Source organism: Drosophila innubila (assembly GCF_004354385.1).
Source record: "Drosophila innubila isolate TH190305 chromosome 2R unlocalized genomic scaffold, UK_Dinn_1.0 1_C_2R, whole genome shotgun sequence".
Lineage (NCBI taxonomy): Eukaryota > Metazoa > Arthropoda > Insecta > Diptera > Drosophilidae > Drosophila > Drosophila innubila.
The window spans coordinates 16,140,473-16,157,280 of NW_022995374.1; the positions used below are offsets into that span (position 1 = coordinate 16,140,473).

General features: G+C 36.0%; 1 protein-coding gene and 7 non-coding genes across 8 annotated transcripts in view; 4 read left to right on the plus strand and 4 right to left on the minus strand.

Moving 5' to 3' along the window:
• Positions 1 to 929: 929 nt before the first annotated feature.
• On the minus strand, positions 930 to 1,002 carry Trnak-cuu. The gene has a single exon. It is a non-coding gene; the product is annotated as a tRNA-Lys (tRNA).
• Positions 1,003 to 1,368: 366 nt separating this feature from the next.
• Positions 1,369 to 1,441, plus strand: Trnak-cuu. Its single transcript has one exon. It is a non-coding gene; the product is annotated as a tRNA-Lys (tRNA).
• An 887-nt stretch (positions 1,442 to 2,328) lies between these two features.
• On the plus strand, positions 2,329 to 2,400 carry Trnae-cuc. Its single transcript has one exon. It is a non-coding gene; the product is annotated as a tRNA-Glu (tRNA).
• Positions 2,401 to 2,854: 454 nt separating this feature from the next.
• On the minus strand, positions 2,855 to 2,928 carry Trnan-guu. Its single transcript has one exon. It is a non-coding gene; the product is annotated as a tRNA-Asn (tRNA).
• Positions 2,929 to 3,084: 156 nt separating this feature from the next.
• Trnar-acg lies at positions 3,085 to 3,157 on the minus strand. The gene has a single exon. It is a non-coding gene; the product is annotated as a tRNA-Arg (tRNA).
• Positions 3,158 to 9,174: 6,017 nt separating this feature from the next.
• The window catches only part of LOC117783296 (ecdysone receptor), an 83,850-nt gene continuing 76,216 nt past the window's right edge, over positions 9,175 to 16,808 (plus strand). Inside the window, exons 1-4 of the mRNA XM_034620645.1 lie at positions 9,175 to 9,357; positions 10,500 to 10,619; positions 12,617 to 13,265; positions 13,337 to 13,503. Of these exons, the coding sequence (XP_034476536.1) occupies positions 12,745 to 13,265; positions 13,337 to 13,503 (688 nt within the window). The 5' untranslated portion in view covers positions 9,175 to 9,357; positions 10,500 to 10,619; positions 12,617 to 12,744. The remainder of the gene's footprint in view (positions 9,358 to 10,499; positions 10,620 to 12,616; positions 13,266 to 13,336; positions 13,504 to 16,808) is intronic.
• Positions 12,233 to 12,306, minus strand: Trnan-guu. Its single transcript has one exon. It is a non-coding gene; the product is annotated as a tRNA-Asn (tRNA).
• Positions 12,460 to 12,533, plus strand: Trnan-guu. The gene has a single exon. It is a non-coding gene; the product is annotated as a tRNA-Asn (tRNA).

The following is a 16,808-nucleotide window of genomic DNA, read 5'->3' on the forward strand; positions in this document are numbered from 1 at the left end:
AGGTATAAAATTACGCGCCTACCTCAATGCAGAAAGGGGTTATAGTACAGACGCTTCTGACAGTCCGACAGCCGCCCCCGTCGGCCAAGTAATTTGCTATAAAATATTAAAACGAAACAATGTGCAAAAGGAAACAAAACAAAATACATGCATGCAGAAACAGAGACTCAGACATTGAAAAAGTCAGAGAAGGAGAGAGACAGAGCGGGTCATGAGACGGCAACATATGGAGAGAGGGACGGAGATGCAGACAGCAGCAGATAATCAGCCTGGCAGACGGCTTTTGGTTGCGCTACAATCGAGACAGTCAAGCTTATTTGTTTTAAAATAAATTTAAAATTGAGAAAGAAAATGCTATAAAGAAAGTTTTTCAAATGAATAATAATAAACTTGTCCAATACGTGTTCAAATTTTTACAATACTTGCTTAAGAAGAAAAATGACTAAGGTACATTTTATTATTGTTTTTTTTGCATATGTTGCAGAAAATTAGAGTAAAATTTGTTCGCCTTCATCAAGTTTAACTTAGTTGTAAATTGTATAAAGTTCACTTTACTTCTATATTTTTCCCTTATCTTATATGTTTTTCATAAAATGAAATCGGGTAAAATGTGAAGCAGTTCTAATTTGTGCAGACAAATTGTTTTTTGTTTATTGTCTATGTTGGACACTCAACGACCTCCGTCTAGACCACCTCTCCCTTTACGCTTAATGTTAAGCTTATACATACATTCACACACAAATAAAGCCACGTGCACAACTCAGTCGCATTTCCATTGCCAAAGGCAACGGCAACGTCTGCGGCAGACAAGGCCAAATAAGTTAGGGTAGGCTCGCCACATAATATAAACAAAAACGCTATTTGATAAGCAAGCAACAAAAAAACTAACAAATTTTTAAGAATAAAAAAAAATAATAAAAAGTGTTGTGCGCCCAACGTGGGGCTCGAACCCACGACCCTGAGATTAAGAGTCTCATGCTCTACCGACTGAGCTAGCCGGGCTGATATCTGATGCCCTAAATGATCGATACAAGGATTCTTTTTAGACTTTATTAAGAATACTACAAATTTATTAGTTAAAAAATAAAATGATTTTTTTCATTATTTACCAGATTGAAATAAAAATATTTAGAAAAACTTATTAAAGGCGGTTTTATGCGTAATTAAGCCACCGTATTATTAGTAGAACAAATAATAAAAGACAAATAATAGTTGAATTGTTATAATTATCAATAAGATTTTGATTGCCCAATAACTTTCTAAGTCTATTTTTTCAAACAGATTGTAGTTTTTGCAAATTAGAACGATCTCTTATCAGATCCTTGGCATTGAATTTAGGTGGACATATTTTTCGTTGCTCAGCACAGTGCCCGGCTAGCTCAGTCGGTAGAGCATGAGACTCTTAATCTCAGGGTCGTGGGTTCGAGCCCCACGTTGGGCGAAGGAATTTTTTTTTTTAATTTTTGTTTTACTACTTTAGCACATGTTTTGATTTTTATTGGCATGAAAAAGATGCTGGACCTTGAGTACACTAACAGTTGCGTTGCATTGTTTGTTATAACAACAACTTTGACTATATAGCAATGTTTTTTAATATTATAGCAAAATACGAGTCGAACTCAATAATAAACTATTGATGAACAAAGCAACGTTGCGACGCTGCAGCGCGCTGCCAATAATCACCACAGAAAGCAAATGGAAATAAAAGCACGTTTAGAAAATGCATAAATTTGAATGCAAAACACTGCTCTACACACATACGTATACTATATACCAAGTTGCGGAGCGACGTAAAAATATTAAAAACGTTTCTGTTTGTCATGCAAATAAAACGAAACGAGGCGAATGACTGAACTTAACCTTAAAACAAAATATAAACACATATCACTCTATATAGTACACATATACGTAAATGTCTACGTAATTCTTATATGGACTTTAACTATTTTGTTTAGACAACGCAAATTGCGGTTAATGCACCGCAAAATCCAAAAACAAAAACTAAACGATTTCAACATACAAATTGCAAATATTGCAAAATAGAAATGAATGCTGTCGCATTTTGTCAAATACAGTGGAACTTAGTAATAACACACCAAAACGATTTTTTTTCATTCAAATGGTATTAATTTTATACTCAAACGAAACATGTATGTTGTAATATTCATTTATTCAGAAGATGGACTGTAGATTCTTTGTATATAATAGAAAAGCTATTTCTAAATTATATTTTCATATATTATCACATGGTATGTTATTATTATATTTAATCAGCTATGTTGAAGAACACTGATTCGGAATTTATCTTTAGGAATGGATAGATGTATATCCCATATTGTCTAGTGGTTAGGATATCCGGCTCTCACCCGGAAGGCCCGGGTTCAATTCCCGGTATGGGAAAATAGAATTTATTCAGAGTCCTCGCTTTGAAATTCTTATTTTTGGAATCCCACAGAAGTTGTCATTTATTTTCCTTAAATGCACTGCAATTATTTATGCCGATGTATGTTTTCACACACTTCCCTTAGTTGCATTTTTAATTTCAGTTCCCCATGTTTTTCACGCATGTCGAAACGTTTTATACAAATAGCAAGAAGTAGTTTTTTTAATACTGATGTTCGCGCGATAAGTCTGCATAATGTCTGGAGCCAGTTTCAAGTGCATAAACTGTCCAACACTGGACTGAGTAAAAACTTGCTCTACCACTCGGTAAGATTCAATTGAGACAAAGAGCCGCCCAACGAGTTTTATAAAAATGACCTTGATGAACTCGCTGCAGCTCCAACAAAACCCTTTTGCCGTTACGGAACACAGCTAGATATGAGTCGAATTTTAAAAAATTCAAAATTTAATTCGCCCCCGGGTGGACTCGAACCACCAACCTTTCGGTTAACAGCCGAACGCGCTAACCAATTGCGCCACGGAGGCTGTTGAAAGTTACGTGAAGAAATACTAAATAAGTACAGTAAATTTATCCAATAAATAAAACTTTTCATTATTCAATTAAATATTTTAAATTAAATTTAATTTGAATTTCTTAGATTTTAAAATTATTTTTCTTTGTGAAAGAAAAAAATAAGCCTACGATCCTGCCAGGAGTCGAACCTGGAATCTTCTGATCCGTAGTCAGACGCGTTATCCATTGCGCCACAGGACCTACTGATTAATCAGAAAACTAGTGCGATTGTTAAAGCTTATTAACCAGAATTTGCTTAAGGTTTAGTAAAATTCTTAGTAGTCGTATTCAAACATTTTTCACAAATGAGATATTGTTTATTCAAGTCTTATTTCTACAAATCTACGCTTAAACTCTATGTTAATTTATGCAATTTGATTGAATTAAGCAGGTTGTTGACATCATTATCGTATGAGCTTAAAAAGTAAAAGCAAAACGAGTTTATAATCTAAGTAACTTGACATATAAAAGAATACATAATATTTCACCTATTTCATATACAATTTCTTTTTCGTTGTAGTGAAGAGCTACAAAATTAACTTAGCTTTTCTTATTAGGTGAGTAAATTAAACAATACGTTGGAAATATTTCAAATAGTGTTCATATGTTAACTGTATATAATAATGATGAGAATAGTTATAGAATCTAAAAACAAAGAATTTTCTTTCATTGTTTCTCTACTAAGAATGATAATGCTCGAATTCTTCAGTTCTTAAATATATATGTCGAATGTTAAAAATACAATTAAAAAATTTAAAAACAAAATTTCTTATTGATAAATGTTCTCTATGTGGAATATTGCGTGCTGCAACTTTGCCATTAAATTGGCCACGATTTAACTGTGGTTTTTCCGTTTTATAGTTTTATGTGCTTTGACGATAAAAACTAAAAGAGTTGAAAACGAAATTCTTTCAAACAAACTCTTCATGTCATTTTCATTTAATAACCCTTGCCAACTGACCCAAATAAAAGATTTCTCTGATTACAAGTAAGTTAGATATCGGAAACTTGATCGGATAACAATATTTTGCCATAAAATATTAACTATAAAAAACCATGAGGTAGAAATAAAGTCTTTTATTTATTTTTAGCGATATCATAAACTTATCTATCCTATAATAATTTCTCTATTGTTTTCTAGAGTCTGACCATATTATATGTATTTCTTAAGTGTACCATTCGAAAATTAAAAACAAAAATAAGTGCGTTCTTTTACTAATATCCCAAAGCAAACGTTCGTGATAAAAAGTTGTACTCAAAAGTTATTTGAAATCATATATCAAAAGCATATGATATGTTATCATTGATAGTACATATAAGAAATAAGTAAATAATTCAAAATTAAATTGATATATCAAAAATATTCCTTTGAAGAGTGTTCCGTAAGAGTATGCAATTTTCGAAGATATCCGATTATTCTAGCTCTTTCTTGATTTTTCTTTTCCTTTCCTTTACATTTTCACTTAACTTTTCGCGTCGTTAGGCTCTCCCCTTCATCCTGTGCGCCCGCCCATTGGCCCACAAATTGGCGTATTGTTTGGGTCAAGGATGCAGCAATGGAACGTCATGCAGAGCTACAAGGGTATAAGGAATAAAGGGGAGGAAAGGGAAAGACTCAACGTTTGCCTTGTACATTTTGGCGGCACTTGACTTGAAAGCTTTGAACTTTTAACAGGCGTTAACTTAGTGTTGTCCCTCTTCACCCTCTTTTAAAGGGGTCAGTTTGAGTTCACACTCTGAATGCTCATCAAAAATGTACGCCAAGTGGAGGAATTTCAATGTTGGGTGCAAATTGAGTGCAGCATGCATAAGACATGAAGAAATGTCTGGCACAAAAAACCTAAAGAATGTCAATAAATGAAGAATTTTCGAGGTATGATAAGCAATCAGTTGAATTTTATAGTTTTTTGTTTGCTGGGGGATTACCTGCTAAAAATAAAAGAAATAAGTAAATGGTTGTAAAAAGGACTCCGAAAATAAATATTTTTTAAGATATGTATGTTTTTGGTAACCATATTATATTATTATAATGAAATTAATTTGAAGGGTTTTTATTTTGCATTTATGTAAGCTGTTCTTTTCAAATTTCTGAAAATTAGTTTAATTTTTTAAAATCGTAGAAATGTGAGATTTCTTCTTTCAGCAATTACAATCGATAATTACTAGTTTTAATACCTGCAAAAGTTCCCGTTCGTATTGCAACTAAATTCTTGCCCCACTTAGATGCGGGGCCCTATCGATTTAATTACAAGCATATGTATTATTTGGCAAACTTCTTTGGCCTTTTGTGGTTTAAGCCCCATCGCATAGTAAACAGCTGTTGAGGCATTTAACCAAAACCATTGCCAGGTAAATTTGACCTACCTGTGTCATTTACACAGGTGTAAATGGCATGCACGACACATTCCACATGCCACACAGTATATGTACACACACGTATATTCCCATACTCTACCACTGAATTGCTTTACAACTGCCACTCGTCGTCACATGATGCATCCGCTGACATCGCAAAAATGCTGCCATTTTCACCGGTCAACCCGCTGTTCCCCGCCCACCACTTCCGCCATTGCAACGTTTGTACAACGCCCTAAAACAAAAACTAAAACGAGAGTGAATGCAGTTTTGCCGCTGCTGCTGGTGCTGCTGCCGCTGCCGCTGCCTCTGCCGCTGCCTGAGCCGAAAATAAACATGCAACGTTAAATAGGCCGTCCCGAACTACACGCTCGTTGTTATTGTAGTTGTAGTTGACAGCGCTCTCAGCCTCTGCCAAGGCAGGCGCACACATACGCACACACATGCATACAATCATTCATACATACATACGTATGCTCTCTGGCCAAGTGCAAGAGCAAAGTCTCAGCTTTTGCTTTGCTGTAATTTACGTCATGCACTGCAAAGCTTTTAGTTTGCTTACACGGTTACTCTCTCACTCTCGTTCACTCACGCTGCTCTCCTGCAGTAGCTTTTGGGCATGCACATTGTGTGTGTGTGTGTGTGTGTGTGTGTGTCTGATAGTGTTTGGCGCTTGCAACACTATTATTTTTTTTGCCATGCTTGACTGCTTTGGCGTTTTCGTTTTCGCCTCTGCCTCTCTCACTCGCTCTCGCTCTCCCTTGCGCTGGGAGCTGCGATGAGTCCATTGTAAAATGCTGTAAGTTGCATGCGCTGCTCGCCGCTCACATTTGCATGCATGCAAGTGTGTGTGTGTGTGTGTGTTTTGTTTCGAGTGTAAAATTATTCATTTTTTCTAAGGTTCAGTCGCAGAGTTGAAGGTCAGTTGATGTTTTATGTCATTCAACTTGCCGTTGTCGTTGTCGTCGCTGTTTTCGTTGCTGTTGTTGTTGCTGCTTTTACATTTTCGTCATTGCTGCGCTTTGTGCTTTTTTTATTGCCGTTGTTGTTATTGTTGTTGCCGCTGCTTATAAATGTTTGGCGCGATTCGTTTGCGTGTTGAGACATTCAATTGGGGCGTGGAGCCCGGCATCTAATCTCATTCCCTTTACCAGCTACATTCTCTCTCCATTCCCTTATATACAAAGGCCCGAGTGCATTTCACTGTTTTGCATTTAAAAATGTCTTAATATATTACTCATGTTATGTATAGTGAATATCAAATATGTATATAAAATTATAACATAATATCAAATCCGTATTTATTTAGCTTAGTAATTGTTTTGACAAAGAAAAACCACTCACACATTTTACTTTGAATAAAATAGCATTTCATGTTTTCCTAAATTTATTTTTACTATGTTGAAAAAAAAATAACCCAATGTAAATGCCTATTTTTCCATTATTCCAAATAATTACTTGACATTTTAAAACTATATTTAACATTTATAATAGCAAAAGTAAAGGTTCCAAAATCCTCTGATAAATAAAAGCAAAGAATTCCACCGGGCTGTACTATTTTTAAGAATACAAATTAAATTTGAGATACTAGAATCCATCGAATTACACTATTTAAAATTAAAAACAAATATAATTGATTCGTTTGTACAAGCGACTTAATTTTAGCTTTATTTAAAAAATAAATTATTGTAAATACTTTGAAATTTTCTGAAAAAAAAACGAAATAAAGATCCATTAATAGTATCATCTAAAAAAAAACTCAATTTTGGAAAGCAAATTTTAATCGGATTTGCTTTTTTCTCATTCAAAACGCATTTTGCACGTTTTTTCTTAGCACAGGGTCGTTTTGTTGAACGGGCGCGCTTTATTGGATTCCCCTTGACTAATAGGTTCATTGTTCGATTATTGGCATTTAGTTTAGGGTGCAGGTAAGAGAGGTTAGGTGCAACGTTTAGAAACACCATTTAAGGGTAAATTATATGGTTTTTTTGTTTTTTAACTTGACTGTGACTTAATCGTTTTGTATGCCATGTAATGCAACACCTGACATTTTCACTTGGCTAAGGTGTTGAAAATAAACAGTATAAATTGTCCAATTCCCACGAAATGTAGGAAACAACAACGATAACAACAACAACAACGATAAGAGCAACAACAACACGTGTGCGTCTCATTGTTAATCGCAAATGCATTCAGAGAGCTAATGAGGCAGAGAGTAAGAGAGAGAGTATAAACAGCTAAAACGGGTAGAAAACATAAATTCCATTAAAGAAAAAAAGCATTAAAATCAAAAGTCACATAGCAGCGACGTCGCGACGCGTTGGCAGCGAAATCAACACAAAAAGTGTGTTACAAAGTCAAAAGCACAACGTCAATAACAACAACAACAACAACAAAGATCAAAAGAAGAAGAAGAAGCGGTCGGCAGTTAGCAGCAGGCAACAACAAGTAGAGCTTAAAAACCACATCGAAAAAGAAACCAAGAATACCAACAACAACCACAACAACAACTAGTACAACCAAAAGCAGCAACAGCAACAGCAGCAATAAGCAGCAAGTCAGGCACACACAATGAGCCCATGTCGAAAACCAGTTTTTTGAAAAGTTCCGCACACTGGCCTCAAAGTTAAATAAGTGTGTGTGCATAGTGGGTCGGAATTGCAAGTATCAAAATCAAGGAATCAAACCGAAACAAATATAGATACGTTCCGAAACAACTATTTCGGTAAAAGGTTCTATTTCAGTTTTATCTTTCGGTTTCGCTTTCACTATCGGTACGCAACGGTACAACAAATACATTTTTTCTAATTTTGACATGATTTTTAAATAAAATAAAATAATTAAATTTTCAAAATGAGTTAAACTTGAATACAGATTGAATTTAGAGTCCAAACCATGATTAAAATGACATTCCGCTTGAAAATCGGGTCAGTTTTGATCAAGTTATGACAGTTGGAAGTTGGTCAACTCTTTGACCTAGCCACTTTACCACAACCGTACCGGTACGAGCGTTTCGGTTTTCGGTTTTTGTTAGAGCATTAATTTCGGTTACGGTTTTAGTTTCGTTACTAAAATAGAAACGGTTAGTTTCGGTTAACGGTTCCGATACCGGTTACGTTGTTATTCCCTGATTAAAATTGTATTTATAAGTGAAGAAAACTATCTTAATTACAACTATTTAATAAAAGATCAAATTTTCTTTTTTATAATCCAGTGGCTGTAATAATAATAATAATAGTTATTTTGTTTTCTATTTGTTTTAAATAGAAAATATTATTTAATTATAGTAAATTTACCTGAAATGTACCAATATTATTTTTTTTAAAGTGTAATCTATGCATCATAATATGATTTACAAAAGTAACGATTAGTTTATACTCAAAAATGTAAACTAAATTAAAAGTTTGACTTTTCATAATCGAAATGTATATTATTATTCTTTTATTAATTAATTCATAAAATTTAAGTAAATCAATTAACAATAATTATTATATTGCAATTTTTATAATACATCTTAAAATGATGACAGTCTGTGAAATAATCATGTTTTGCTTTATGTGCAGTCTATGCACCACGGTGCAGTCAAGTGCCGCTGCCGCTTTGGCTACTGCACGTCTCTTCTTGTTGTTTTTGTTGTCGTTGCTGGTGCCGTTCGCGCGAAAGTTGAGCGCAGCTTAGTAAAGCAGAATCCAAGCATTGCCAAAGTAGAAAAATTGAGTAGCGCGCATGCGCTCACAGCGCAATAACAATTGCAAGCGCTTCACACCCGCACCCGCCCCCGCCGCAATAGCAAACATAAGACCAGAAACAGAGAAAGAGCGCCAGCGAGAGCGAAGCGCCAAAAGAGAGCGCGAGAGCAGCTCGTCCGAATGTAGCTTTGACAGCAGCAGCAGTAGCGACGGGCTAACGGCAACGGCGGCCTTTTAGTTTTAGTTTTTATGTGCGGCTCTCGTGTAATAAAAATTACATTGCGCGTCGTTTATGTCGCTGAAAAGTGCAGAAAAAAAGAAATAGAAACAAATTTGTGCTAGAAATACTTGCAAAACGTAAAGTGAAACAAATTTTTTTGTTTAATTCGAAATTCGAATATTCTTATGCCCCTCGATATGTGCGCTAGCGTGCATGTGAATTTGTTATTGTTGTGTGCGTAAATTTCGCTTAAGAAAAGAAGAAGCAGATGAAGAAGAACAACAACAACAAGAACGATAACGTTTTAAACAAATGTTAGTTACAATAGTCTTGCATACATACATATGCATATGTATTTACATATACACAGACTTATATATATTACATTTCTAAACAACTACAAAAACTGTGCCGTGCCAAGTGCTGTTGTTGTTGTTTCTGCTGCTGGTGCTGTTGGCGAGTGACGTTTCCCTCCCTTTCCCACCCACATGATAATTCCATGCATTTGCTTGTTTACTCTGAGAGAGAAACAGAGAGCACAATGAGAGTGCAGCAGCAGAATGTGTCTGTTTGTTGTTCTTGTTGCTGATGCTGTTTTGACTGCCGTTAGTGAGAGAGACATCACCTTACTCCCTTTGCCACCCACACACAAAACACATTTATGCAGTTGCTGGCGCTTGTTTACTCACGCGTCATTCTCTCGCGATAGCTCTCGTTTTCTCTTTCTTTGACGCTCTCTGAGAGCGTGTGCTATTGGAAATGTGAAAAAAAAACTGAAAGAGTGCAGTGTGTGCGTTTTGTTGTTGCTGCTTTGTTCGTATTTAAAACGCGTGCAATGTTTATCAAATCACAAAAATAGCATTTTTATGCAAAAATTGATCGAGCACATTGAACAAATTTCATTCAAAGTTTCTGCTGCGTTGTGTTTTCTTCTTCATTTTTGCATGCCAATAAAATTTTCTGAAATGCACGTGTCTATGTGTGAAGGAGGGTGTGAGCGGTCAGGGGGTGTAGGCGGAAAGTCGGCGTTGCCATCTGACTGAGACCCAATTGCATAGCAAGCCCAAATCTGTTTTCTCTCGCTCTCCACAAATGGAACTTGTGCTCTCTCGCTCTCGCTCTTTGGCGCTTTTAAACAAATTGCAGTGGCGCACAGTGTGCTAAACGTCATTTGTATGATGATGGTTATTTGAAATTGACTAGACATTAATGTGTCAAAAATAAATGATTAAGTGATAGATTGATTGATTAAACGAATGTTGTCTGTTTTTATTTACAGATTTTGGTGATTTTTAATACAAACTGACAATTAAGAAAAACTTAAACAAAGTGAACAACAAACACAAAACACTGCTATAAATTTTGGATTTTATCACAAAGGAAACTATATGCAAAATTGGTAAGTAAAATCTAAAAATGTTGATGACCTCATTACAACCGCTTCACTAAGCAATTGCTAATTAATACTTTCAATTCACTTTTCAACAATTTTAGCTAGTTGCATTTAACACTCCAAAAAATATATAGAATAAAGTGAGGAAGAATAAGAAAAAGAAGAGAAAAAAGTGCAACTCTTTCGGTAATTGTAATGCACATAAATTGCAGCTGTTTTGTGGCGCGCCAATTGGCAATGCAGATGAGTTTTGAGTTGCTTGACAGCCGTCGCTTTTCCTGCCCGCTCTCTTTTTTTTTTCTTCTTTTCCCCCCACCCCTTTTTTCAAAAATAAAACTGAAACAATTTTTCGCAGCGGAAATGCATCATTTACAACGGCGGTCCATCGGTCAATCAGACAGTCAGTCAGTTTCAGACTATTTTTTTAGTCATACGATAGACAGACAGACCGACTGACAGTCTGACAACAACAATAATAACAGATAGTTTACCATTTACCGCTTAAAAATGAGTGCAAGTGCAACGAAAGGCGAATAAACTTTGCCAATTGCTAAATAAAAATAGAAACAAAACCAAAAGAAATAAGAAATATATTCTATTTTCAACTGTGTGTTGAATAAATATTCAATTTAAATCGACAGTTTTTGGAAATGTGTAAATTGGGTATATTACACTCCTTTAAACTGCAAAAACACTTCAATTAACAACTGTTAAATTAATGTTTTTTAAATATATTTTACTAATATATCGAGCTGCAAAATAATAGTCGAAAAAATAATTATAAACTCTGTCAAAACTTAGCCGATTATCATGCGGAATGTCATTTTGATCATCAACTTTTAATCATTTATCAATTTACAATAAATTAAAAACCTATATTCATTTTACTGAAACAGTTATTTTTAAATTATAAATTAAATACAGAGTATAACATGGCCGATAATTTTTATTTTATTTGATCTATTTTTGTCATATGTAGGTATTCTGAAGTAGATAGAAATTCATTGTTCATTTTAATAAATTGATTGAGTTTCATGCAGCTACAAGTGTAATAATCATATTGTGGCTGCCCCTCAAATGGGATATCCATATATGTATATTACATAAGCAGGGCTATATAGAAATTAGGTCAACGTCGGCGCAAGCGACCTTATCAAGGATTCTGGGTCAATATGCTTACACCACACATATCGTAAAGTGTGTGTGTGTACGTATGTGTGTGTGCGTGTGGGCGTGTAAATTGGTGGTGGAGGGAGGCAATGCATTCTCTTGAGAATTCAATTTACACTGCTGGTCACTGTTGAAAAAGAATGAAGCGAGCCTTTCTGGAGAGGCGAAATGCTGGCTAATGGGGGTAAGCGGATATTATGAGCGCTTAAGGTGCATTAAACTACTGCACTGACCTCGTTAAACTTCAGTCAATTGACATTTAGGCATGCGAACTATATATATAAAAAAAGGAAAAAAATGCAAACCCAATAAAAGGATAACTGGCTTAAAAAAAATTTAATTGTAAAATAAAAAAGGTAGCTCTTTTAGTTTAACTATAATAAAAATATTTACAATTTACGTTTGGATTTTTAAAATTTTAAAATAGTAAATACAAAAAAATTTTGCTGCGCCCCCGGGTGGACTCGAACCACCAACCTTTCGGTTAACAGCCGAACGCGCTAACCAATTGCGCCACGGAGGCTGTTGATTTTCGAGCGGCCAATGCTGCATTTGACAAGCAGTGCACACACACAGCTCATTCGAAGCAGTTGAATTTCTAAAAGCTCTTATTAGACCAGTGAGAATTCTGTTCATCACGTGCATAAGTGTGTTAAAATTTTCTGCTGCTAACACAGCCTCCGTGGCGCAATTGGTTAGCGCGTTCGGCTGTTAACCGAAAGGTTGGTGGTTCGAGTCCACCCGGGGGCGCACAAATACTTTTTTTTTTAAATATAATTTTTATAAATTCTGTTACCTTTTTAAATAGATTTATTTTTTTCTATTTATTGCAGCTTTAAGGCACTTGACAAAATATGTAAAATAAGATGCTTATAGGCAACATGAAGGCGTGGCCATGTTGTCAAACGCCATTGCAACAACAGCAACAATTAACAGCAAGTAATAATTTTGTGCATTTAAAATGTACCGTTTGAATGCTTCACAACAACAACAACCGCAGCAACCGCAACAAACAGGACAACAAAATAAGCAACAAAAACAATCAACAATTCCCAGTCACATTTTGTTGCAGCAACAATTAAGCGCAGCGGCAGCAGCAGCCGCAACTGGAGCTGGCAACAGCAACAACAATGCCGCCGTCGCCTTGACCTTTCAAGTGGCCAATGCAAATGGCGGCACAACAACAGCAACAACAAACACAACAAGTGCAACTAGTGTTGAGGATAAATTAAAGCTATTGACAACTGCCACGGCGACGCCGTCGCCGACACCCGCTACAATAAAAACCGAACCCATGCCTGACGTCATCGCCTTGACCACCAACTCCAACACAAACAGCAACAGCAATACAAACAGCAACAACAACAACAACAACAGCTCTGTTGCATCAACATCTGCCGCTGCTGCGGCCGCTGCTGCCGCGGCTGCAGCTTCCAATGGGCATGTGATATTTGTGCCCTCAAAACGGGCGCGTCTAGATGCGTAAGTTAGAAAAGCTTTTTATTTTTACTCTCCAATGCAAAGCTTTTGTTTATTTGAATTGTTTTTTACAGGCCCGAGGATTGGATGTCCACGCCAAGTCCAGGCAGCGTGCCGAGCTCAGCGCCGCCGCTGTCACCATCGCCAGGTTCGCAGAATCACAGCTACAACATGTCCAATGGTTATGCATCGCCCATGTCAGCTGGCAGCTACGATCCATACAGTCCCAATGGCAAAACAGGTGAGTGCGAAACAGACGTACAAACAAAGAAAGAGGGGCAACAAGCAAGTGCGCTTCAAAAGAGCTTTTGCACAAACTGCAAACAGCGCCATCTAGAGTTCGTTTGTGCATGTTGTGCTGTCAAGAGTTGGCTTTGATTGCTCACAGATGGCGCTGCAAGAATTTTAGTTGAGAAAAGTGCTTTTCAATTCATGAGATTTCTTTTTAAAAATAATATATATAAACTAAATGAAAGAGTAGTTATTTTATAATAAATAAATACAAAATAAAGCATAAATATTAAACAATTGAGAAAGTTCTGAAGTCTTAATAGTCTTATTGGCATATGGACAAATGGCTTTCTAATAATTTAAATTTTTAAAAGCATTTTATAAATACTGCCACGCTTTCTATTAACGAGTTTATCCAAAGTCTATATTTTTAAATAATAATTTTAATTATTTTGTAGTTAAATAGCGCTCAATAAAATGTCTTGTATACATTTTAAACATGACACAAGATATACAGTCAAAGTTGTGTGATTTTCCACAAGCTATATTATTTGGGGGTAAACAGAACAAATCAAATTAACTTAAAATTCACTTAATTGTTTACTTAAACTACAAATTAATGTCAAGATTAGTCAAATCAAGATGCTTTTTGCCAAATACTGGTTTATAAACTTAATATTCTCACTCATCATTCTTCCTTTACTCCTTTTTTTTCTTACACACCCTTTAAACCTTATTATTTAATCAATATACTGCTGAGATTGCTCTAAGTTTAACTTTTAAAATTATTTATTTTTATTCATAGTGTAAAAAGACTCATGGTTTCTTAATTAATCTTATTCGGTGTTCAAAGTCTTTAATTGAAAGCTGTCAGTTGTTGTTTATTATTAAAGGAAGATTAAATACTATATTCATGGCAATCACAGAGTATTCATGCTATTAAAAGGCAGTTTGTTAACCTGTCTCAGAATATGCCGCTGAATGTGGCTTAAAATCCAGGACAAGGAAAAGCTGAACTGGGAAAAGTTAAACATAGACCTGAAAGTGTATAATGCACGAACTCAAGCATATACACACACGCGCGCACATACAAACAGAATACATGCTCAGAACGTGCCTTTCACCTTTCACGTAAAAACGTGGCCATTTCAAGGTCGCGCATGGCAGACAGCAAAATGAAAACCCCTCCCCTCTCATGTAAGCAGGAGACAAGCCAAAAGTAAGCCTCGAAATTACTAAAACGCGCAGAGATACAGAGATGTGTGGGGAGGGTGGGAATATGGGGTGTTGTCTGACTGACAATGCCAATAAAGTTGAAAGTTGAAGGTCACCAGACAGACGTCGACGTCGGTGTCGGCGTCGGTTTTTGGCATCGCCCACAAGTTGAAGGCTGAACGCAGACAATAAACTTTGAGGTAGGCAGACACCCCCATCAGACGCACAATTCCACCCCCTTGCCTAAGCTCCCTCCCCACAACGAGAAAAAGGAACGCCAACGCCCTTGCGCAGCTTCTATTCCAGTTCCCAATTTCCCTTAGTCGCAAATTTTTCATTTGGATTTCCCATTTCCAGCACAGACTTTGGCCCTGGCCGTGAAAGTGGTCGAGGGTCTGGCTTCTCTTTTATTTGGCCAACTCAACTGAAAATGGCCAAAAACGTAGGCCCGAAAATAATCGATTGTTTCCCTGGCTCCTACAGTCCCCTCCCCCAACCTCTAGAAGGTGGTCCTGCTGCAAATTGTGCGTGTGCTTTTGAACTCAAATTCTTGTCTCGCTTTCACTTTGTGGATGTGTCTGGCGGTGCGCGGTGAGCGTCACGAAGCCAAGCAAACGACCCACAAAACCCAAAAAAAAAAAGGCCAAGAGAGTGGCAGGAGCCGAAGGGAAGGAGTGGGAGGATTGAGGCAGCTGTGTGAGAAAAGCGCGTAATGTAATGAAATCATGCCAAGGCTGTTAAGGCAGACGGAAAATGACAAGGACGAGAAAGAGCTGAGAAAGTAAAAGGGAAGCCGAGAAGAAGCAGAGAAAAGAGAAGAACACTTAAGAATAAACAAGCAAGAATGTGATAGTCAAGTGTGCTTAACTAAAGAATACCCTCCGATTGATTTACCCTATGTACATTTTTTTCTTTTTACACTTAAGAATATATGTACTTTCTTTTGTTTTATAAATTTTGCTTTTCACTATAAAAAAACGCACATTTGAAAACGTACAAATTATATTTATGCTGGGGAAAATTTGGTCAAAACGGTGAATAATATAGATAGTTTAAAATAATATAAAAATACTTGATGTAAACACTCGCAAATTCTTTAATCAAATCACATTTAACTTGAAATTAAATATGGAATTTGTTTGTTACAAACATTGCAAAAAACCTTTTATACTTCTGTATATTTTGGGTATTCGGTATGAAAATGGTGGCAAGAGGATATTGAAAATGTACCTTAGGGACAATGACGTTGTGGGCCAACACACACACACACATACACACACAAAGACGCAACCCACATATTGTATGGTTGTTGTTGTTATTGTGGTTGTTGTTATTTTCGCAATTTCACTGGCAATTGGGCATCGCATTTGTGCTGCGTGTTCAATGTGGCGTATGCGCAATGTCTGCAAAACCATGAAAAAGCTCCCTTGGAACACCAGCTGCTGTAGTTGTTGTTATTCTTGTTTTTACTTCTGCTTGATTTTACGCATATTTTTCGTACATTTTCTTGACATTTTCATTCGATTGCGTTTTCACATTGAGTTATGGTCTGGCAACTGTAATTGGTAATTTATATGTATGGTCCAGGCCTCGAGTGCACCAAACACATATATTGGTGTGCCTCATTAATCTTATGCTAATGACAGCCACAAGGTCGACACAGTTCACAACAGATGGTGAGCCTCCCTTTTTCTTCTTTTCACCCTTTCAAGGGGGTCGAGTTAGATGCTATTGCGAAAGTTGCGAAAGTCTGCGAAATATGATTAAAAGTAGCTTGTGTTTATTGTTTAGCACCAAAGTAAATATGGAGGAGACAAAAAAGCTAAGACAAATTGTAAGATGATAGAACAGAGAGATAAGCACAGCTAATGAAAGCTAAACTTTGTAGACAAATGCATCGAAAAAGCAAATAAAATAACAAATACAAATCAAATAAAAAACTTTCTATTCCTATTTCTTGGGTGCTAAAATGATATTAGTAAAATTTTCAACGAGCAGAATATTCTGCAATGCTTACAGTTCTTTCAAAAGTATCTAATTTGTATATTATATATATCTTTTTATTTATATATATTTAAATGAGTTAGCTATTGTCTATTG